Source organism: Ovis canadensis, chromosome 1 (genome assembly GCF_042477335.2).
Source record: "Ovis canadensis isolate MfBH-ARS-UI-01 breed Bighorn chromosome 1, ARS-UI_OviCan_v2, whole genome shotgun sequence".
Taxonomy (NCBI): Eukaryota; Metazoa; Chordata; class Mammalia; order Artiodactyla; family Bovidae; genus Ovis; species Ovis canadensis.
The window spans coordinates 23,750,385-23,774,792 of record NC_091245.1 but is presented as its reverse complement, the minus strand read 5'-3'; the positions used below and the strand labels follow the sequence as shown (position 1 = coordinate 23,774,792).

At 46.8% G+C, this 24,408-nt stretch overlaps 1 protein-coding gene and 1 non-coding gene across 2 annotated transcripts in view; one reads left to right on the top strand and one right to left on the bottom strand.

Moving 5' to 3' along the window:
- The window catches only part of AGBL4 (AGBL carboxypeptidase 4), a 1,455,026-nt gene extending 1,435,260 nt beyond the window's left edge, over nt 1–19,766 (top strand). Inside the window, exons 12-13 of the mRNA XM_069590969.1 lie at nt 11,903–11,999; nt 18,346–19,766. Coding sequence (XP_069447070.1) covers nt 11,903–11,999; nt 18,346–18,466 — 218 coding nt within the window. The 3' untranslated portion in view covers nt 18,467–19,766. The remainder of the gene's footprint in view (nt 1–11,902; nt 12,000–18,345) is intronic.
- On the bottom strand, nt 3,117–3,189 carry TRNAC-ACA (transfer RNA cysteine (anticodon ACA)). Its single transcript has one exon. It is a non-coding gene; the product is annotated as a tRNA-Cys (tRNA).
- Nucleotides 19,767–24,408: the final 4,642 nt, after the last annotated feature.

Sequence of the window (24,408 nt, the reverse complement as noted above, 5' to 3'; positions counted from 1 at the left end):
TAGTCACTGGACCACAAGGGAAGCCCCCGAACATAGAATTTTTTAAATACTTGTTTCATCTCTCTGTCCCTCTGCCTCTCTGTTGTTCTTTTTCTCCTTCTTTAATCTTGTCTTTTTGGTTTGTTTGTCTTCTCCCTGCCTCCGTTAATAGGCCTAACGTGTTAAATGACTCTGGAAACAAATTTGAACCTGACACACCCTTGTCCTTAAAGAGCTCATGCTTTGTTGGCAATGACAGGCCTATAAATAATGATAATTTTTAAAGCTGCTACATGGCAGCCTTGTGCTGAGTGCTTTGGGTATATAATTTCTAATCAGCACAATTGTAGGGTAAGGTAGGTCATTTCAGAGATGAGAAAACTGATGCTCAGAGAAGGTAAGTAACTTACCCAAGCATCCAAGGTTAAAACCAATGCTTTCCGATCCTAAAACCCACATTTAATGGTATCACAGGACACAGTGTCAAGAGACAAGGCTTAGGCCAGTTTATGGAAAGCTGAAAATGCCAGATTTCAGGGTTTAGGTCTTGTACAGGAATTAGCTTAGGGTTGTAAGTCGAGTAGTGGTGAGGTTACAACTGTGATAATGTCACTCTCAATGAAAATGGGGAGAAACTGAAGGCAAGAAGACCAATTAGGAGGCTGAAGCAATTGTTCAGATAAGAAATAAGGATAGGAATTAAACAGATAGTGGTGGCTGGTTTATAACACACTTAAGTCAACAAGACCAGGAGCTAACTGTGGCTCAGATCATGAACTTCTTATTGCCAAATTCAGATTCAAATTGAAGAAAGTAGGGAAAACCGCTAGACCATTCAGGTATGACCTAAATCAAATCCCTTATGATTATACAGTGGAAGTGAGAAATAGATTTAAGGGCCTAGATCTGATAGATAGAGTGCCTGATGAACTGTGGAATGAATTTCGTGACATTGTACAGGAGACAGGGATCAAGACCATCCCCATGGAAAAGAAATGCAAAAAAGCAAAATGGCTGTCTGGGGAGGCCTTACAAATAGCTGTGAAAAGAAGAGAAGGGAAAAGCCAAGGAGAAAAGGAAAGATATAAGCATCTGAATGCAGAGTTCCAAAGAACAGCAAGAAGAGATAAGAAAGCCTTCTTCAGCGATTAATGCAAAGAAATAGAGGAAAACAACAGAGTGGGAAAGACTAAAGATCTCTTCAAGAAAATTAGAGATACCAAGGGAACATTTCATGCAAAGATGGGCTCGATACAGGACAGAAATGGTATGGACCTAACAGAAGCAGAAGATATTCAGAAGAGGTGGCAAGAATACAGGGAAGAACTGTACAGAAAAGATCTTCATGACCCAGATAATCACGATGGTGTGATCACTCCACTAGAGCCAGACATCCTGGAATGTGAAGTCAAGTGGGCCTTAGAAAGCATCACTACAAACAAAGCTAGTGGAGGTGATGGAATTCCAGTTAAGCTGTTTCAAATCCTGAAAGAGGATGCTGTGAAAGTGCTGCACTCAATATGCCAGTAAATTTGGAAAACTCAGCAGTGGCCACAGGACTGGAAAAGGTCAGTTTTCATTCCAATCCCAAAGAAAGGCAATGCCAAAGAATGCTCAAAGTACCGCACAATTGCACTCATCTCACATGCTAGTAAAGTAATGCTCAAAATTCTCCAAGCCAGGCTTCAGCAATACGTGAACCGTGAACTCCCTGATGTTCAAGCTGGTTTTAGAAAAGGCAGAGGAACCAGAGATCAAATGGCCAACATCCGCTGGATCATGGAAAAAGCAAGAGAGTTCCCGAAAAACATCTATGTCTGCTTTATTGACTATGCCAAAGCCTTTGACTGTGAGGATCACAATAAACTGTGGAAAATTTGGAAAGAGATGGGAATACCAGACCACCTGACCTGCCTCTTGAGAAATCTGTATGCAGGTCAGGAAGCAACAGTTAGAACTGGACATGGAACAACAGACTGGTTCCAAATAGGAAAAGGAGCGCATCAAGGCTGTATATTGTCACCCTGCTCATTTAACTTCTATGCAGAGTATATCATGAGAAACACTGGGCTGAAAGAAGCACAAGCTGGAATCAAGATTGCTGGGAGAAATATCAATAACCTCAGATATGCAGATAATACCACCCTTATGGCAGAAAGTGAAGAGGAACTAAAAAGCCTCTTGATGAAAGTGAAAGAGGAGAGTGAAAAGGTTGGCTTAAAGCTCAACATTCAGAAAACGAAGATCATGGCATCTAGTCCCATCACTTCATGGGAAATAGATGGGGAAACAGTGGAAACAGTGTCAGGCTTTATTTTTTTGGGCTCCAAAATCACTGCAGATGGTGACTGCAGCCATGAAATGTAAAGACACTTACTCCTTGGAAGGAAAGTTATGACCAACCTAGATAGCACTGTCAAAAGCAGAGACATTACTTTGCCGACTAAGGTCCATCTAGTCAAGACTATGGTTTTTCCAGTAGTCATGAATGGATGTGAGAGTTGGACTGTGAAGAAGGCTGAGCGCCAAAGAATTGATGCTTTTGAACTGTGGTGTTGGAGAAGACTCTTGAGAGTCCCTTGGACTGCAAGGAGATCCAACCAGTCCATTCTGAAGGAGATCAGCCCTGGGATTTCTTTGGAAGGAATGATGCTAAATCTGAAACTCCAGTACTTTGGCTACCTCATGCAAAGAGTTGACTCATTGGAAAAGACTGTGATGCTGGGAGGGATTGGGGGCAGGAGGAGAAGGGGATGACAGAGGATGAGATGGCTGGATGGCATCATCAACTCGATGGACATGAGTCTGAGTGAACTCCCGGAGTTGGTGATAGACAGGGAGGCCTGGCGTGCTGCAATTCATGGGGTCGCAAAGAGTCGGACACAACTGAGCGACTGAACTGAACTAAGAAGTCAACTAAGCAGCACATGGTCCAGTGCAAGTATTCCCTGCCCTTGAGAGGTCGCAAACAATGCAGATAGAAAGGATCCTGGAGTTAGGCTTGAAAGTGAAAGTGAAGTCACTGTCTTGTCCAACTGTTTGCAACCCCAAGGACTGTAGCCTACCAGGTTCCTCCACCCATGGGATTTTCCAGGCAAGAATACTGGAGTGGGGTGCCATTTCCTTCTCCAGGGGATCTTCCTGACCCAGGGATTGAACCTGGGTCTCCTGCATTGTAGGCAGATGCTTTACCATCTGAGCCACCAGGGAAGTCCTAGGTCCAAATCCTACCAATCCACTTGCTGCTTATGTGGGAGGTGCTGGGCAACTTTGAGTGATGCTGAGTGTCACGTGAGTGGGTTGAGCGCCCTGCACAGAACCAGGGTTCCACTTCTGACACTGACAGTCTTCCTCCTCAGCTCTTGCCAATCAAATAAACCCAGGGAACATGCAACCCCCGCCCCCCAAAAGGTCTAGATGCCAAACCCTGGAACCTAGAGATCGGGTCCCTGGTGGCTCAGACGGTAAAGCATCTGTCTACAATGTGAGAGACCTGGGTTCCATCCCTGGGTCGGGAAGATTCTCTGGAGAAGGAAATGGCAACCCACTCCAGTACTCTTGCCTAGAAAATTCCATGGACGGAGGAGCCTGGTATCCATGGGGTCTCAAAGAGTCGGACACGACTGAGCAACTTCACTTTCACTTTCACTATGTAGAAACAGGATCTCTGCAGATGTCATTGTTAAGGATCTTGGGGTGGGAGATGGTCCTGGGTTATCTGGGTGGGCCCTATATGCAATCGCATGTATCCTTTTAAGAGGAAGGCAGACGGAGATGTGATCATAGAGACTGGAATGATGTGGTCACAAGCTAAAGAATGCTGGCAGCCACCAGAGGCCAGGAGAGGCCAGAACCATTTCTCCTCTAGAGCCTCAAGAGGGTGTGTGGCCCATTGAAATGGATTTCAGTCTCCTGGCCTCCAGACTGTGAGACACTGAATTTCTTTTGTTTTAAGCCACTAGTGTGTGGTGCTTTGTTACAGTGGCCATTGGAAACACATATTTAGAGCCTCACAGCTATTCCCAACATCCAGCATTCTTTAGTGACCTGGACACCTCTCTACCATGTTTACCTGTACCCTCTTCTCTGAAGTGAGCCTCTCAGAATATACCCTACCCTTTTGAGCTGCACCTCACTTATCAAAGAGGAGGTCTTCCTTCCATCCATCAGTCTTTCCCTTCCTTCTCTCTGTCCTTCTCTGCCTCTCTTTCTCTGTTCCTGCCTCTACGGTTCAGTCTTTGCTGCATCTCATATACCGTCTTCACCTCTTAAACTTGCTTTGCTCCTTTTGTCTCTTTCTATCTCATCCTCTGCCTTTCTCCCGTTCCCTCCCTCTCTCACCCTCCCTGTCTACAGTTGCATCTCTCTCTCACTCTCTCTCTGTCTCTTCGATTCACTCCGTCATCTACTTCCTAGGTTTCTCTCTCTCTCTGCCCCTCTGTCCTTTCTCTCGTTTTCAAGTTTGACTTTCTCTCAGCCCCTGATGAGCCTTCTCTCCTCACTTATCTTTCTGCTCCACCCTGACCCATTTGTCTCTGCACCTTCCTGCCTGTTTGCATCTTTCTCTGTCTCTTCCTCCCCGCCCCCACCCCACCCCCGCTGCGTCTCCCTCGTCTTTTTCTGCTGGCCTCCTTACCTCAGGAAGTGCCTTAGGAGTTGCCTGTGATTGGAGTGGAGTGGACTCTGCAATTACAGCCGCAGGCTTCACACTGCCCTTGAGAGACAGACTCATCTGTTTAGCCGTGCACCTGTCCGACGCCGTGGGAGGATGGGTGAGGGAGGCAGACACAAAAGATCCTTCATATCACGTTGTTCTTCCGGCTTTACCCAGAGGCTCCTGGACAGTTGCCTCTTAACATTCCCATAGTGCTGTCAGCCTTACCAAAGAGGGATCACTTTTCCTGGGCCTACTCCTTTGCAGAATTAATCAGTCCCCTTAATGACGCTCATCTGTTGCTGGCGTGGGTGGGAGTGTGAACAGAGAAAGAATTCTAGGTGGGGGTTTCCCAGCAGGGAGCAGGTAGGAGTTACATTTTCATATTTGGAGGCTGGATGATGGCAAAGAAAGACCTTCATGAGGACAGGGACTGTATCTGTTTTTCTTGTCACTGTAATATAGGTTCTAGAATTTGTCTGGCACGTAGAAGGCATTTAATGAATATCTGAGTAGATGAATGAAGGAGTGAATGAGCTCCAGTCCTCTTTGTGCTAGTATCTGATGAGACCCAATGGACATGTTCCTTCTGATTTTTCATCTGCAAAATGGGGATAGCAATCAGATCTCCCTGCAACACACAACTGTGGGGAGAGAAGAAGTGAAATATGGTATCTGTTGCATGGAGCGGCTCCTTAGTTCCCTGCAGAGCCGGGTGGGGAGGCTACAAGTGCTTGCTGGTGGTTCTGGAAGTGCTGCAGGGAGAGAGAAGTATGAAGCCAGCTTCAGAGATGAGGGTCTGGGAAGGAGCAGGCCAGGAAAGGGAGGTCACAGGTCAGGTGGGAGGATATGAGAGGCATCCCCTCTGGCTTTGCCCTGGGAGGTGGGAGGACCTTCAATCAGCCAGGAAACTGCCACATGACAAGAAGGAGATGTTCCTGAATCCTACCAGGGAGAACCCATGCCCAAGGTTGACTGTTATCCCCAGTGGTGGGATTGGGCTGGACTTGGCAGGAGCCCAGTTAGGAAGTGACTGGTCAGAGGTCCTGTTTAGACAAGGAAGGTCACTCATTCCCCATGCTGTCCAGCTCCCCCACCCCCTCCAAGCCCACTGAAGCCCCACTTCACCAAAGAGGCCTTCTCTGCCCTCTCTGCTTTCTGCTATGACCTGCCGCCTTTCTCCCAGCTTCCCCTTTGCCCTTCGCTTAGCCTGACTTCATGGCACTAACCACTCTCTGGCATCTTGATAATGTACGAATGTACTAGATTCGCAGTTTGTCCCCAGTACCTAGAGTGTAAGTCTGATGAAGATGGGGATCTTGGTCAATTTTATTTGCTGTGCCAAGCACCTAAAACTCACTTGGCACACAGTAGGTAGGTTCTCGATAAATATTTGTTGAATGAAAGAATGAGGATGGGGTTTTTCAAAAGCTTATGGTGTTGAGAATTTTGCTTGAATATGTTTTGTTAACCCTGGAAAGAACTTGAGAGAACACACATGTTACCCACAGCAAAGTTAAGCCTAGAGAAAGGAAGTGGCTATGACCCCATATGACAAATTACTGGCTGAACCCAGATTGGTCTCTTGATTCCCATTTAGGGGCTCATTCAGGGCTCCAGATCCAAGGCCCTGAGACATGAGGACAGAGGGTCCTTCAGTCACTGCCTTTATCCCAGGGACCTTGGGTGCCTTCTGAGAGCCAGGGGTGAGAGGGTGGAGAGTGAGCAGCAGGGGACAGACCACTCAGGCCACAAGCATTTTGGCATGAGTAGTCCTAAAGAGCTGATGGTTCAGAAACCATTTCCATTATCCGACCTTTTCATATTGCTGATGCAGGATCAGGGCTCCCAATGTCTCATAAGCATCTTGAAGTCAGGTTGAACTCCTAACCCCTCCCCTGATTCTTTTTCTTCGCTCAGCCTTTCCCCTTCCAGAGCCCAGCATTGCCCTCTACCCAGCTACCAGCCTTCACTCCATCTTCTCTTTCAGGCTGTCAGCAGGTCCTGCTAGTTCTTCCCTCAAGGGCCTATCCTCCACCTCCACTGTCTTTGTCCTGTTCCAGGGTCCCCTCTTCCCCCTGGACCATCACTGTAGTCACCTGGCTGATGTGCTTGCTCCCACTCTTGCTTTCTTATTTTTTAGCAAAACAATGACCTTTTAAAATTCTAAATCAGATCATCTCATTTTCCTGCCTAAAATTCTTCATTCACTTAGACTCTTCCCATTCACTTAGAAAATCCAGATTCCTTCAGGTGACCCAGCATAAGGTGCCACAGTATCTAGCCCCTGCCTGCCTATCCACACCAGCCCTCTCTCAGCCCCTCTCTCCCACCCAAGGACTGTTCCCACCCACCCTTCCTCCTTCATAGACGCTTACCCACTGCCCACTCTCAGTTTGCAGAAGCCTGCCCATACCCCTTCTCTAAGGCAGCACCCACATTGCCCTCAGTTATAGACTCTGCAGTTTCTTCCTAGCACTATTAAAACCACAATTATGTATTTATTTAGGATTTTTTAAATTTTTTAATTTAATTTTTTTTTTTTTACTGTTTCTGCTTATAGATTTAAGAATTGTTGTCTTGGTTGGTTGTTTTTTGTTTGTTTTTAAGCAAGGTATATCCCATGCCTTCTAAAGAAGTTGAATATACTAGGTGATCAATAAGCGTAGATTGAGTAAACCGATGATGGATACAATATATACACTCTGGTTTTTATTGCCAACAGAAAAGAAGTTTAAATTCCATGATTTGACATTCAGAGCCTCCACTAATGTGTCTCTAGCCTACCCATTGCAGGCCTACCTCCCGTCTACACTTTAGCTCCCTGGGCCTGCGGGCCCTTCCCTGTCTTATTTCTGGCACAGCAGCATGGCCCACAGCCACACTCCCCACTTGTACTGATGCTCATTTATCTCTTCTTCCCCATTTCAGATTTGTCTTTGTCCTTCAAATCTTTGTTATAGTCCACTTCCTTGAAGCCTTTCACAATTCCTCCACTTGGAATTAAATCTGCCATATGCCCACAGAATTTGTGTTTGAATTTATGACCACACTCATGAAAGGAGAAAACATGCATGGTGTTCAAAAGACAGTCAGGTTCGTATGCCACTTCTATCACTTTCTAGCCACGAGACGCGGGGTCAATTATGCAAACTCTCCTTTTTTCAGTTTCCTATAAAAGATGTGTCAAATTATGCTTTGGCCTCGCAGGGATGTGGCGGGGATTGTCGATAGTAAATAACTACACTGTACGGGCACAGGGTGTGCCGGAAAAAAACGGTAGTTGCTTTTGTGAAGGTGACAGGTGTTTGGTAATGCAGCTGTTTGGGATATGTTAGGATCGTATTCCTGTTGTTGTTCAGTCACTAAGCCATGTCTGACTCTTTGCCACCCCATGAACTGCAGCATGCCAGGCTTCCCTGTCCTTCACTATCTCCTGGAGTTTGTTCAGACGCATGTCCGCTGAATCAGTGATATCATCCAGCCATCTCCTCCTCTGCCACCCACTTCTCCTCTTGCCCTCAATCCTTCCCAGCATCAGAGTCTTTGCCTCTTCTAGACTGTGTCTAATTCCTCTTTATCTAACCTAGTCTCAGCCCTTCTTCATAGCAGTACACACGTGGGAGGAACCCCCCAAATTAGAATGAATGAATGAACAAACGAATGTGAATAAGCCAACCCTCGTTACTTGTTAAAGGGTCCCACCATGTACTGGAGCTATTGACACCCACCCTTTACTTTAAAGTCACCTAGTCAGTCTGAGTTTCGGACAACTCCAGCCAACTCCTGTTTCTCTGACTCCAGGGTCCTGATCCCCCCTGCTGTCTGCTCCTGCTCTTGGCTAGAAACCCATCAGGAGCGACAGAAGAATCTGAGGAGAATGACATTTTGAACATATAGGCCGTTCTGAGGTTTTTGTTGGCAGTGAAGGGTTGGGAGTTTTCACCCCAATTTTTTTCTCTCTTAATTCTGCAATATATTAGAGAAGGTTCCAGCCAAGAGAGTTATTGCTTTCTCCTTGCCTGGATCTTAAATCTTTGTTCAAAGACAGCCTGTTTTAATTGAAAATGTTCAATCAATCTCTTCCCTCCTCCCACCCACGTCCCATTTCTTGGCTCTAGCAGGGCCAGTGCAGTAAATAACCTGGAGCGAGGCTCTCAGGGCTTAGGGAATATGTAAGAAAGAAAAAGGGTTGTCTCAGACAATTCCCACCTTTAAAACACTGTCTTTTAAACAGAGCTTGTCTGAAATGATCAACACCTCACAGTCGGGCATTTGACTGCAACAGCCCAACTCCTCTGCCTTATAGAGCTCAGGAGAATTGACCTACAGGGAGCTCTCCTAGGGTTGCTCCGGGGCTGAGTGAGTGTGGCTGTCACTGCAGGTCTGGAGAAAGGGTTCAGGCTTCCCTCTGGCCACATTCCTGCACTTACTTAGTCAGCATTCATGGGTTGATTGCTTATCTCACCACCACAACCTGCAAGGCAGGCATCGTACTCATGTTTTACGGGCGAGGAAAGAAGGTTCAGGGAGATGGGAGAACTCCTGCAAGGTCACGTGGTGCTCTCGCTCTCCTCTGCTACATAACGAATTTCCCCAGAGTTAATGGTTAAAGCCATGGTTATTCTCTCTTGTTTTCTGTGGGTCAGAAATTTAGAAAGGGTTCGGCTGAGTGGGTCTGGCTTGGCATCTTTGATGCAGTAACAGTGAGATACTGACTGGAGCTGGAGCGGCAGAGTGCTGGAGGGCCGGTGGGCTGGCCAGGAGTCTTTCTGTGAAGTAGCCTTTCCCCAAAGTCTCAGGGCCTCTGCCTGCAGACCCTCTGTGAGCTGGCTTTGGGCTTCCCCAGAGCAGGATGGCCTCAGGGCAGTCAGACTGCTCGCTGGAGGTTCAGAACCCCAGCTGGGGCGTTCCAGCAGGCAAGGTGAGAGTTACACCTGCTTTTCTGAACAGTGTCACTCCTGGCATTCCTTAGGTAGCAAGTGAGTTATAAGCCCACCCAGACTCAAAGAAAGAGGATACAGCCTCCACCTCCCGGTGGAAAGGGTGCCAGATCACATCACAGGATGGCAGGTGAGATGGGAGACACTGGGCAGACATCCTTGGAAAGTGTCATCTGCCACACACAACATGGGACCAAGCCAGGATTAGAATTAGATGCGTTTGATTCCAAAACTTCTGCTACAGCCTTTCAGCCTGGTCCACGGGGACCTCTCCCTGCCTCTGCACCCCTGTAGCTCTTACTGTCGACGCACATAGTGGCGATTCAGTTTCCTCAAGCCAGCTGGAGCCTGACTGAACTGAGCCACCTCTGCAGGCCCTGGCAATGAGATTACCTCTGGGGTCTACTGGTCAGAAAGCCCATGCCCAACACCAGGGCTTTTCAAGTTGTGAACTTTTTAAAGCAGGGCGGTCACAAGCAGAGGAAGAAAGCAGGTGGCAGCCGCAGATCTCACTGTCGTAAACAACTCACCTGGTGTTTTCCCTTCTCCCACCAGGCACTGGCCTGGGGTGCCTCAGCCCTTGACAGAAAAGGTGCCTTCCAGTTGGGCAACCACTCAGAGTGGCAGAAAGTTCACTGCTCTGGAATCAAAAAGTCCCAGATTGGAGTCTCAAGTCTACCACTGGCAGTTTTTAGCTTTGGACAGGTTTCTTAACTTCCAAAAGCAAAAGGGAGATAGGAATGCCTTCCTCCCTGGGTTGTTTAAAATGACATGTAAGGGTCAGTGCAGTACCAGGCACACAGCAAGGGCTTCATAAATGCTGGTGTTCATGGTGTTCATGTCCAGGGCCGTGTCTGAACCCAGCCTGGGGACACCTCGAAGTGAGGGGTGAGAACTTGCTTGACTGTTTCACATATGCTGGCCCGCTCCATGACTCCGGATAGAGTAGTGGCCGAGATGGTCCCAGTGAAGTGACGACTAAACGGAGGTGTCTGGAGGCTGAGAAGGTGCGTTGGCCCCGTAAGGCCTGTGGGCAAAGGGGAGAGTACTCTGAGAAGATGGAGTGGAATGGGCAAGGCCTGGAGGTGAAAGAAGCTCAGTATCACTGGAATGTAAAGGCCGAGGGGTGGAAGGCAGGAGGCAGCAAGTATGAAGCTGAGACCCAATTACAAAGGACCCAGGAAATCAAGTTCCAAATTTGAATTTTAAAAGCAACTGGGAGCCACTGAAGGGTTTTTCTCAGTTGGATGACGTGGGCAGATCTATGCTTTAGAACAACTACCCTTTCACCCCACCCCACCAGCAACTTTATAGAAAATGGAGCAGAAGCAGGCAGCGTCATGGCTGGGAGGCCATTAGGACAGGATGACGGCAATTCAAGGAAAAGATGATGCTGACCTTTTCTAGGAAGACAGCAGGGGCCTGGGGAAGAAGTTCCCCTGGGTAAGAGTTGGTGATGGTTTGGATGTTCAGAGCTGGGGGACATGAGATAAGAGATAAGTGCTTTGAATGAAGTCAGTTCGGAAGCCACAGGAGCAGAGGGCAAGAGCACCAGCAATAGTCCTGGGAGAAGAGCATTGTGCCTTACTGAAAAGACATCAGCTAACTGGAAAGCCGATGGTTACAAATTAGCTGAAGAAAAGAGAGGCAGAGGAAATAGCTCATGTGAAGGTCCAGACCTATGAACTATAATGCACAGAGCCTATGTTCCATGTTGTTGAATAGATGACTGTTGTGCTAATTTATACTAAAGTGTTACTGGTCAATATGGAATTGACCATTTCCCCTTCCCTGGGGAGTTTGTATTTACCAGGTCACAAGTGCTTACCCTAAGGATTCATTATTGGTAGACTTCAAGGCGGACCAGGGATACTATTTAGGGTGAGAAGGTTTTATCATTGTCCCCAAGGTTACCAAGGTAGATGACTAATCCCTGAAGGTCAAGCAGGCCCTGGTCTCTATACAACAGAAGGTCTCTTGCCCTTGCATCTTGCTTATCTGCCTCCCGCTGAGCCACCTGATTGTCAAACCATGGAAGCCCAGTGATTCTCAAAAGAACGCAGTAGGTTCTAAAGTCTCTGAACACAGGCTTCAGAGTAAGACTCCTTCCAGGTTCTATGACCTTGAGCACATTATTGAACTTCCCTTCATCTCAATTTTCTCACCTGGGAAAAAAGGGAAAATAATAGCATCTAATATTTAAGGATTTGTGAAAATCAAGAAGACAGTACATACAACGCATAGAAGAGTGAGGGGAGATGCTGTTTGTCACTGTTGTCATTTTTCCTACTAGTCCAGAGTTGCTCCTTAACACTCGCCCTCGCAGACATGAAGCTGGGGCGGAATGTGGCGAGAACATTTTTGGATTATTATCGGCTGAACCCCATGGTCGAGAAAGTGGCGATCCCCATGCCGAGGCTGCGGTAAGTGCTGAGCAGAGCTTGTGTCCTGCTTAACTGGCCTCTTGTTCAGGGGCAGCTTCCTTTAGCCTCTGTCTGGCCCTGGGCAGCATGGGAAAGATGATCCCAGCCCTGCCACAGAGACTGTAGGGGCCAAAGAGCTTCACAGCACAGTTTCCTGAGTTGGGGGTATCACTATGGGGTGAGACAGTGAGGGGGTGGTCACATTTCTGGATCTAACATGGGAAGCCACAGGCCTGGGAGTTGCTGGGAGGCTGAGTCAAGCCACTATCCCAAGCTGGTCTGGGTATATCCACGTGCTACTGCATCTGACACCTCAGCCTCCAGGATTCCTGTATCATTGGGTCTCATAAGGCCTCTGATCCTTCAGTTTCATCATCTGTAAAGTGGGGACAGTGATTCTCACTTATAAGACTATTAAGAGATGTTAGAGAACCCTGGCACATGTTAAAGTGCCAGGCATGTATGTACCTTGTACATATGATAGTTCCCTGCCGTCAAGATGCGAAGGCTCAGTGCTTAGAGGACACACCTCTGAGAAGCTTCACCTCAGGTCCTCTGCCGTGGTCAGCTTTTGGGGCTGGTGAAGAGAGAAGGTCAGGTGATGAGTGTCCTTCCTGAGCACTGGACCAGAGCCCAGAGTGCTGGGCATTCCCATGCCTGCTGGCTATGAGCCCAGTGAGCACTTGGGCAGGGACACCCAGTGGCATCTGGGATGTGCTGGCCTCACCCTATGCCTTGAATTCATCTCCTACTTGCCTAGTGGTCCAGCCTCCTTGAAGGACTTAATGGTATCAACTTAAAAGGTTCCTGCCAGACCAAATCTTCCCACTGACCTTGCCCATGACCTTGGCCAAATGCTTTGCTGTCTCAGGGCCTTTGTACTGATGTACCTTCCTCCCTAATCTGTTATTAACAAAAACAATGTTAATCACTGTTATTTCCTAAGCCAAGTACTTTTTGTACATGGTCTTATTCATTCCTCATAGATATTTTCTTCCTCATATTACAAATGAGGAAAAGGAAGCGCAGAAAGGTAAAGAAAATTTCCTGAGGTCAAAGACATTTTGTAGAGGCAGGATTTGATCCTAGGCATTTATTATTCCAAAGCTGGACTGAGGTCCAGCTAAGCTCTACCCCCAGCAGGAAGCCTTTCTCACTCTCAGTGTAGGTTCAAGTTCTGTCTCAAGCTCGTGGGATGTGAGACAGATTTCCTGGCTTTGTGAATCCTCTTTCTGCCTTCCTAAAGTGAGGGTAATAATGGCAACCTCTAAGAGTGGTTTTAAAGGTTAGATATAAGCATGGTCTGGTGCCTGGCAGCCAGGAGGTGCTCAATGAATGTTTCCATCTCCTGGGGCTTCTGTGCTGCAGGCCCAGGTTTCCAGACAGCTCATCACAGCCTAGGGCAAGTCCCTGGATTTATCTAGTTGGGCTGGCTGATCTCTCGGAACCCACATCCCATCCAGCTGGGAGTCCCTCCTCTCTGAGCCCCAGCTCCACGAGGAGTCTGCACCACAATGTACTCTAGCTCAGTTGTTCACCCCCATCCTGGTGGGTTAGCCTTTAGAAGGAGCATGTCTTTTCCTTCTCTGTTCTCCCACAGTGCGGCTGTATGGAGCATGCATGCATCTATATATCCTTTCGTTCATTCACTTAGGAAAATAACACTTTATGCCAAATCCCTAGTGGGGAAGGGGATGCTTGAATGAATAAATGATTAAAGCATGACCCTGACCTTGAGGAGCTCACCTCTAGACGAAGGTGCTCAGTTAATCTTTAGAAGTCATTCTTGCTGGGTTAAGTTCTTAAAAATTTAAAGTTTTATAAACTCATGCTCTCAGTTGTTCACCCCCTTCCTGGTGGATTAGCCTTTAGAAGGTGCATTTGGTGGCTTCCCTGGTGGCTCAGACGGAAAAGAGTCTGCCTGCAGTGGGGGAGACCAAGATTCAATCCCTGGGTCGGGAAGATCCCCTGGAGAAGGAAATGGCAACCTACTCCAGTATTCTTGCTCGGAAAATCCCCACAGATGGAGGAGCCTGGCAGGCTACAGTCCCTGGGGTCACAAAGAGTCGGACATGACTGAGCGACTTCACTTTTATACACTCGAAAGAATTCATAGAATCCCATTTACAGGTTCATTTGGGGACTGTCTCTTTCAGGTCCTCTGTCAGCCTGAATAAAATTAACTTGATCCTTTGCCACTGTATTTTGCATGTTGCACTGTCAGTGCTGATATCCGCAGAGTAACGATCGCCATTGTGCAGATATGGCCTCCAAGGCCCCGGGAGTGGACAGGACTGGCCACAGGCAGGGCCGGGTAGCCCGGCCCCACCATCCCTATCCCCAGCCTCATGCTCTGAGCATCAGTTAGTGAAGAGTTCTTCAAGATAGGGGAGGCAGGACCCTGAAACTGGGCCTAAAGGTTACAGGGGAGTTCAGGGCCCTGCTCATGGAACCCCCATTGCCCTGAGCTTTGGAATCCTCATTAGACAAGAGCTGAAGGACTTCTTCCTCAGAGTTCACAGCCTTGAGGACTCACAGTAAAGGCACCCACCCTTAACCCAAGAAAAATAGAATAAACACCCTCTCCAATCCCCACATCTCCCCCTCATCAAACTTTGAATATCACCTAGATCTCAATTTGTCAGCAACTCTTGAAAACATGAATCTCAGGAGGATACACTGCTCTGATTTGGGACTTCACTGCATCCCCATTTTTGTATTATTTTCCACCCAAGCATTGAATAACATACATGAAAGAGCAGTTCTAGTTTCAAAGGCAAATTACATGTTTTGACTCAGAATTAATCTTTGTTTTCTCTCATCTCGATGGATAATTATACTCTGTCAGTTTCTACCCATGTGCTGGCAGGAGGCTGTCAGCATCCCTGGGGAGGTCCCTGAAGGGGGAAGAGACAAGCTGTGGGCCTGAGAGTCTAGGCTCAGGGACATGGCAGCGATGACCCAAGCTGAGACCACACTCTTATCTCAACCACAGGGACACAAAATGTCCCATCAAGGTGGATACAAATTAGACAAGGAAAATGAACAGGCCAGGTGAGACTCTGGGGAGATGAAGCTGAGCACAGAGCGTGGGCAGGCCTCTGAGTGTGAGTTGGGCTCGGGCTCAGTGACAGTGAAGGGCTGCCTCCACGGTGGGGTTTGGATGCGTGCCTATGTGTAGGGGGGGAATCATCAGCCCTGCATCTCACCGGAGCCCACTAAGTGGCAGGCCCTGAACGTGATGCTGGGGGAACATAGATAATGTTTGCCCATCAGGAGCCCAGATTCACAGAGGAGAAGGCATGTCCACATGCAAAGATCACAAACAATACCAAGTAACGTATAAATGTGCTCAGCTACCTAGCACCTCGTGCCCTCTTCCAAAAACCTCCACGGTTCCTCCATTATCTTCAGTAATGTTTCAATTCCACCTCTTGCTGGTCAAAGCCCTGGCCTTCATTGAAAACTTCATATGCAGCTTCCTAGCACACACCTTTCCCTGTGAGCACCATCTCCACCCTACCTGCTTTCTACCACTTTATACCCCAAGTAAGTAAGTCATTGCTCCCTGTTCATCCTTTTCCCTCTTCCTGGAATGTTCTCCCTGTCTGTCTCTAGGTGGAGAATGCCAGCTTATCTTTCAAAGCCCAGCCTGGATATTGCACCCCTGTTTCTTGGTCCTTGTTCTCCTCTGGAGATAGAGCTCCTTCTCTGTGCTGAACCCCTAACTGCATTTTGCACACACGTCTGCATGGTACATCCCATAGCATATTGTCATAGCATCTTTGTGTGTCTGACTCCACCGCTAGACGGATTGCTCCTTAAGGAACTATTTTATCACTCCTGTATCCTCAGTGCACATTCAAGGCCTAGTTGGGAGTAAGTCTGACATAAGCTCTGAATATATGAGTTATGAAATAGTAGAACTGAAGCATCCCCTAAGAATCATCCACTTCAACACCTTCGTGTTATAGAAAAGTGAGACCCCACCAGAAATTACTCTCCCACAACTACTGGCAAACATTTGGCAGTCATCAGGAGTATCCAAGGAAGGCTTCATGGAGAAAGTGGGGCTTAAACTTGGTTTCCAAGGACATGTAGAATTCAAATGGAGGAAAGAGGGGCATTTCAGATTGGGGGAAAGGGCGTAGAAGGCAGGAAGCAGAAGCTGAAATGGCACATTCTAAGGTAATGACAGGGCTGGATGTTGAGGACAGTAGAGATGGTAAAGATGGGACTAACAGTTCATTTAATTCATCAAACAATCCTTAAGCCATACTTCATACTCTTCAGGAATTATGGAGAAAAATCAGATGCATCAAACTAACAGTCCTATGAGAAAAACAGCTGGGCAGATAACTCCCCAGAAAATGGCATGCTGAGAGATGAGGCCCGAAATGCTGTGGGAACCAGGGGCGGGGAGGAGCTTATCTTCCGGGAAGGCGGCTTTCCACAGGAGGGAGTCTAGATAGTTGGAAGAGGGCCCTGTAGGAGGAAGAGTTGCTCTGTGGGGCCCGTAGGTGAGAGGTTTGCTGCTGATGCCTCTCTCTGTGCCCGCATCTGGAGCTGTGGATGCTTTTGCCTCTGTAAGGACCCCGCAGTCATTTTGCATGTCCACCCTCCTCCCTGGCTATCACACACCCTCCTCCCCATGCATGCCCTCTACCTGGGACCACCCCACCTGTGATCATGCTTGGGCTTGCACACCCTCTTTCCCCTCCAAAGAAACAAATCCATCTTGGTTCCCATGCTTCCTTTGGGAATAAAGATCCACACTCTCAGTGACACGTGAATGACACCTTGTAATGGGCAAAGCTCTTCCCCAACCCTCATTCACCAAGGCCTAGAATGCAGGAAGGACATGGGCACTACTATTTTACAAAAGAAGAAACAGGGGCCAGAGAAGAGAAAGGTCTTCTTCAAGATCGCATCACCTGTAAATGGCATTCCGAGTGTGTGTTCCAGGCCGTTATTGGGTACTAAGACTTAGACGTATCTCAGCCATGCTAGATGATCTTGCTGCGTTAGCAAGGTCTTTCAGGAGTGTGGAATCTTAGTCTGTGAGTTTTCCTGGTTGAGGAGCTGCATGAGGGCGAGGTGTCCCTTTTTGTATGCTGCCACCGGTCTTGTCTTTACCCTATTCATGACTCATCAGCAATGAAAGAAATGATCCTCCAGAATCAGAGCAGCATGGGTTTTAAGAAGTCACTTCTTGAATCCTAAATCTAACAGCCCAAGAGATTCCCATATTTGTGGCATTACCATTTCCTGCTGGGAGTTGTAGTTCTTTATTATTTTGCATAGTTATTTCATACAACTGTGACCTCTACTAAACCGTAAGCAGCCTGAGGGCAACATCAATGTCTGATTCACCTCTGTCACCTCCAGAGGCCATTGGACCATACCTAGCATGTAGCAGCATGCCTTTGTAAGTTACAGTAGGCAAAGGAAGACACTAGGTGTGTTTATTTAAAGCATCTCATTTAACGTCACACCACCCTGAAATTGGAATATTTTGTCCTCGTTTTGTAAATGAAGCTCAGAGAATTCAAGTAACTTGCTCAAGGTTATACCTCTCACATATAGCTGGCCTGAGAATTCAGTTCAGTTCTTTCTAGACTGGCCTGTCTTTCCACTGCATATAAATCGTAGTCCAATGCTTGAATGAATGGCACATCAATTTATTACTCAAAATGTAATAAAGAAGGCCCCATATGAGGAAAAATGCAGACATGGATAAAACTTGGTTCCTGCTCACCAGGAGCAGAACAGAAAGTGAACAACTGTTGAAGAGTAACGTTAAGGGTATTATGTTGGGTGCTGAGCACTGAGATACAGAGGTAAAATAGACACATCTCTGCCTTTGGAGAGCCCCCAAGCTTGTAGGGGAGTCAGTCCCACCATGAAACGCCATAATTAGGTTATGCTGAGAAATGTAAAGGGACTCTGGAGCCCATGATGGTCCCGAAGGGCATGAAGCCCCTGGCTCTGCCGATCTGCAGCTCGTCTCCGTGTTCATCCGCAGCCCATCGTGAAATGGATAGAATGAGTTAGAATCAAGGTAGAAATGTGGAAGTATTACAACCATAGGGGAGTTAGGTTTCCTCCAGAACCAGAATGATGCAACCCAACCCATCCATTCATCTAAGAGTCGTTCATTCAGTCAGGCCTTGGGCTGGGCTCCTGAGATGTCTGGATGAGGCAGCCAAGGCCACCGCTCCTAGTCCAGTGGCGGACTCACGGCCCACAGTGCAGTGGGGGAGATAGACATACACACAGATGATTCCAGTGCAGTGTGTATATGTGCTGTCTTTCTTCTCTCTTTCTGTTATCTCCCCCTTTGCAGGAAAGGAAAACCCCCTTCCTACAAGCACTCACTCCTGCGGGGCCCGGCCAGCAACCACCCCAACGGCAAAGGGGACAAGAAGAGCTCAGTGAACCACAAAGACCCTTCAAACTCCTTTTAAGGATGTGGAATCCAGGGAGGTCTTGTGGTGGCAAGAGCATGCATTTTCTGCTGGGCCATGAAATTAATCACCCGTTTCTAGTTTCCAAGATAGTGACTGTGAGAACATGTATAAGCTGGTGAAAGGGAAGGGAGAAAAAAATGAGAAATTTCATCATCAATTTTCCTTTTTACCATTTGAAAATCAACTGTGAGCCTTCAGCTTAAGGCTCAGAAACAAAATAGGAGACTCAGACCAGATGAGTACAAATCCTAATTTCCACAACACAGAGACCCTCACAGGAAGAGAAAACCCCCGTATCTCCTCTCTAGTCAGTGCTTTCCAGCCCCTTTACTGTTCTAAGTTGTGCAGTTACTATAGATGGCTACCTTTTAGACTAGGCCACAGTTGTTTACTGTTTTAGAAATGCAGTGTCCATATTTGCTGACCCAAAACAATACCATCAATGCACACAAAACAAAAGACAAATGCACCTTCGGTAACAATGGGTCAGAATTTTTGAGGTCACAGTGGGCTTAGACATACAGTCACTTTATCTATGAGCTGCATGCTCCCTGACTCCCCTAAACCCCAGCATGCAACTTCACAGAACTGCCCTGAGAGCTTTGTCCCAATGACCTGGGTAGTTTCATTGAAACCTTAGCTCCTAAAACAAGAAATATTAGCTGCACATTCCAGAAGGTCTCTCTCATGGTTAAGATCTCTAGATCCTAGGATCTGAGATCAAAACGGACCAGTAAAGAAGAGGATATGAAAAATCTGCCATAGAGGGGAGGAGGCTAACTGCCAGGTAAGAAGATGCAAAAGACAAAAGAAAGCACTCCAAGACAGGTGGGATTGATTAAGTAAAACAACCACAGTGGCAATTCCCAAGGCAGGGCCAGCTCACTAGTGTGCATTTTTGTACAGAGTAAAGTGCCTTTGCATGATGAATGGGTCCAGGGGAGTTGGCTCACTTCCTGTCTGTGAAGCAGCAGGCTGAGTCACCATGACAGCCTGCTAATTAAAATGACCTCCCGGAAATGAGGATTAGAAGATAGGGAGAGGAAGGGAGGCTCTGGGGAGATAGGGCCTTTAGCACAAAGCTTCAGTTTAGCATTCTTTTGCTTTGGATTGGAGATTTTCAAAGTATCTTAAAAATTGAGTGCAAAGCTTATTCTCCCTTTGCTTATTGCTTTTCAGAAATGATAAAAAAAAAAAAAGACATATGTTAGTTGGCTACAAATGTTGTGTTGTATATACAGCTTCTCCCCTGGGTTCTTGTTGCCCAGAGGAACACAAATAAAGTGCTTCCTGCAGCTCCTCTGTTCCTCTGAGCATTCTTGGCACCTTTCCCTCTAGGTCTCTCCCTCCCTCAAGAACCAAGCAAGCCAACCCAATTTGATGTAACCCTCACTTTGCTGTCAGGGACTCTGTCATCAAGATAAGGAAGGACAGTCAAGGCTTGACTTTCCAGCCATTCCTGTGGCAGAATCCTGGGGAGTTTATGTGACTGCAGCCAGCTCAATGCAAATCAACACTGTGGCAGGCCTTTCAGAAACAAGAGCATCTCTTGAGATGGCATAAAGAGAGGCAGATTGCATAAAATCAGGGATAATAGACCAGATCTATTTTTCCCTGCCCAGACTGCTTTCATAAGGTGGCCATATTTAGACCCCACATATTTTGGTGCTTAGGTAGTTCATTTTATAGATTTATACTGCATATTAAATTATGGCGTAGCTTCCCAGGTGGTGCTAGTAGTAAAGAACCCACCTGCCAATGCAAGAGACATAAGAGACGCAAGTTCGATCCCTGGGTCAGGAAGATCCCCTGGAGGAGGGCATAGCAAACTATCCCAGAATTCTTGGCTGGAGAATCCCCATGGACAGAGGGGCCTGGGGATGGGGGGTGGGGGGTGCTACAGTCCATAGCGTCACACAGAGTCAGACACAACTGAAGCGAGTGAGCATACACTCACACATGTATTTTTCCAATTTACATTTTACTGGAAGTAAACTGATCTGATACCCATTTTACCAAATCTTCACTGACATAAAAAGTTAGGTATTTTCATCAACTTTTTATCAATAGGATATTTTCAGTTATGAAAATATAACTGCACTTCTGAAAAGCTGCATTGATTAATTGGACCATAGATCTTAAAAGCTCAGGTATGCTAATGGTTTAAAAGAAAATTTTGGAGTCAGGCAACTCTGGATTCTAATTCTGAATTCAAACCTTTATTCTGTCTCTTGATATCTGTGTGATCTTGGGTAAGTTATTTAACCTCTCTGAATCTTAATTCCTATAACATGGTGATAGTAATATCTACCTCATTACAGTAGGTATGTGGGTTTAATGGGATTTTATGGGGGATATTGGGGCTTCCCTGGTAACTCAATTGGTAAAGAATCTGCCTGAAATGCAGGAGACCCCAATTAAATTCCCGGGTTGGGAAGATCCCCTGGAGGAGGGCATGGCAACCCACTCCAGTATTCTTGCCTGGAGAATCCCCATGGACAGAGTAGCCTGGCAGGCTACAGTCCATGATTGCAAAGAGTAAGACACGACTGAGCAACTAAGCACAGCACAGCACATGGGTCATATCAGCACAGCACAGCACGTGGGTCATATCAGCAAAGCACATGGGTCATTCAATAAATGATAGCTGTTAGTTGGATGTGACCAGGATGATAAGATGTCTGCAAATCACTTCCCATTGGAAGTGGATAAGGAAACAGGAGCTTTTTATCCATGAGATGAAAAATGAGAGGGAGGATGTTAAGGAAAGCAAGATCACGATATCTAAAAAGTTGTAAAAGTATCTTGGATATTGTTTTTATCAGAAAAAAAAAAAAACAAACTTGTTCTGTGTTGCCAAAGGGTAAGAACCAAATCCAAGGAAGTAGTCTCAGTAAGACAAATTTCAGTTCAAAAGTGAGGAAAACCTTCTAGTGAATAGAGTTGTCAACCACTGGATGAGGTCCCTGAGAGACACAGCGTTCTCCATCACTAGAGGCATGCAATCAGAATCTGAATGAACATCTGTCATGGAGGAGCAAGAGGGATTTTCTTCCTCTAAGGCATGCTGAATTAACAGTGGCATTACTTCCAATTCTATAACTGTGGAAAGAAATGGCATAAGATGGGGGTTACCTTCCTAATGTCAGACAATGGAGTTTGCAGTATAATAAGTATCACTTAACTCTAAACAAGTGATAGTAAATGTCTCTGAATTACAGAATATGGACCCTGCTAACAGTTCGCAATCCTTAGGAAGGAAAAATACATGACTATAAGACTGCAGGACATGTTTGAAAAACAGCTGTCTGCTTCTCCACAGAAGTAGAGCAGGGAGGCTGAGTCTAAGGGACCAGGGGTTGCCAGCGGACCTCTTTGTGGCCTTAGCCTGCTCAGCAACTCCGTAGCTTTCTTGAATCAGGTTATACCTACGGTCTCAGGTTAAGAGGGAAAGAGTTTCAGCACTGAGGTTGAGGACAGCACCAACACAGAAAGACAGTGAACCACCCAGAAGCTACCAGCTCGCTCAGCCCCAGCAGGGGGCGCTCTAACCTCTCTTGTCTGCCCACTTCCTTCTCAGCCTAGAGCCACAGTGGGTAGAACCAGCTACCAAATCAGTGTACTGAGGAGAGTGAGACAACAACGCAGCAAGGAAGGGAGGAGAGTGGGCCTCTGCCTGACTTTCATCCAAATCTCCATAAACAGTGCCAGGCTTGCTCTGTATTAGTTCACAGGCCCAGAGGTCAGTCTGTTTACCTTCAGAAGCTGTGGCAGACAAGCCAGAGGCCACCCAGATTCTTTGTGCTGAGGGCCAGAGCAGAGGCTGAGTCACCTGCCTCTGGTGATATTTGCTTTACAGCAGCAGCAGCAGTAGCAGGGAGCTTTCAGCTGGGAGCTTTCCCCATTGCCCCTGAATGGGGTGGGGAGGGTACAGGATGAGTTTGTGTCCTTTAACTGTAATTCAATGACACACTGGAGACCTGCCTAAGAGGACCCAACTCCTCATTTTTCTAAGTAGTAAGTGCAGTGCCAAGCTTGGAAGTCTGGAGCGATTAATATTTGTGGAGCATCAGTTCATACACCCACCAGATATTTATTGAACATTTACCGTGTGCCAGGCATTGTGCCAGGTGCTTTTGCATACATTGCCGCGTTGGATACTCCCAGCAGCCCCTAGAGGTAAGTATCACTTTCTCATTTCCCAGGTGAGAAAATTAAGAACCCCTAAAGGTAAAATACTTTCTTTAAAATTCATATAGCTAGTGAGAACCTGGATTCAATCCCAGTTCTCTTCCTACTACTCTGCATAGGACCTTCTCCATTAGTTTCCAGGCAAAATCAGATCAAAACAGGAAAACTGGGGAAAGCAGATTAACAAGTAAATCATGGCCTCACTGAGAGGTCGGAGGGGATGGGAGAGAGGAATGGAGCAGGAAAGTTTCCAGGCTGGGTGTACGTGTGAGGATTTCAGGAAATTTTTAACACCTACCGCTAGAACCCTGCCTTCTTCCCATCTCTCTTTCCCACACACCTGTGTGAGTCCCTGCTGGGCACTCCAATAGAGTAGGGTGTCATTTATCACTTGACATGCAGAAGCTTCTAGGTCTTCCAGAATTCCTGGAAGCTCAGCAAGGCACAGGGCCCTTCCAGGCACCCTCTGGGTTACTGACCCCAGGCAGGTGATCTGGTTCAAGTTTTGTGTCACCCCCTTCCTCTGGAGTATGTAAGCTGAGCCCACAGTGTCCTCAATCATTGTCCAGAAATTTCCTCGGAGTCCTACCTCCTGAGCAATTTAAGGGCACTGAGATTAGAAATTCTTTCCCTCGTGGCTCAGCTCAGCCAATGGGGCCCCAGGGTAGACAGAATAGGGGAGATATTATAGCATAATATGGACAGCCATGGTTGAAAAAGTCAGATAGACTGAAATGTGAATCCTAGTTCTTCCATTAACTAGCTGAATGGCTTTGGGCAAATAATTTAACCTCTTTAAGTTCCAGGATCCACATTTGTAACTCAGAAATTGTAATACCTACATCCCAGTTATTGGGAGGATTAAATATAATAACACCTCTGTACAACACAGCACCTCTAGTTAATATTGTGAAAGTGAAGTCGCTCAGTCATGTCCAACTCTTTGTGACCCCATGGACTGTAGCCTCCCAGGCTACTCCATTCATGAGATTTTCCAGGCAAGAGTGCTGGAATGGGTTGCCATTTCCTTCTCCAGAGGATCTTCCTGACCCAGGGATTGAACCTGGGTCTCCGCATTGTAGGCAAACACTTTACCATTTGAGCCACAAGGGAAGTTAATATTGTAGGAGGTAGTTAATTTGTTAGGAGGGTAGATCTCATGTTCAGTTCAGTTCAGTTCAGTGGTTCAGTCACGTCTGACTCTGAGACTCCATATACTGCAGCACACCAGGCCTCCCTGTCCATCATCAACTCCCGGAGCTTGCTCAAACTCATGTCCATAGAGTCAGTGATGCCATCCAACCATCTCATCCTCTGCCATCCCCTTCTCCTCCTGCCCTCAATCTTCCCATCATCAGGGTCTTTTATAATGAGTCAGCTCTTCGCATCAGGTGGCCAAAGTATTAGAGCTTCAGCATCAGTCCTTCCAAAGAATATTCAGGATTGATTTCCTTTGGAATTGACTGGTTTGACCAACTTGCAGTCCAAGGAACTCTCAAGAGTCTTCTCCAACACCACAGTTCAAAAGCATCAATTCTTTAGCACTCAGCTTTCTTTATGGTCCAACTCTCACATCCATACATGACCACTGGAAAAACCATAGCTTTGACTAGATAGACCTTTATCAGCAAGAAACGGCTCTGCTTTTTAATATGCTGTCTAGGTTGGTCATAGCTTTTCTTCCAAGGAGCAAGCATCTTTTAATTTCATGGCTTCAGTCACCACCTGCAGTGATTTTGGAGGCCAAG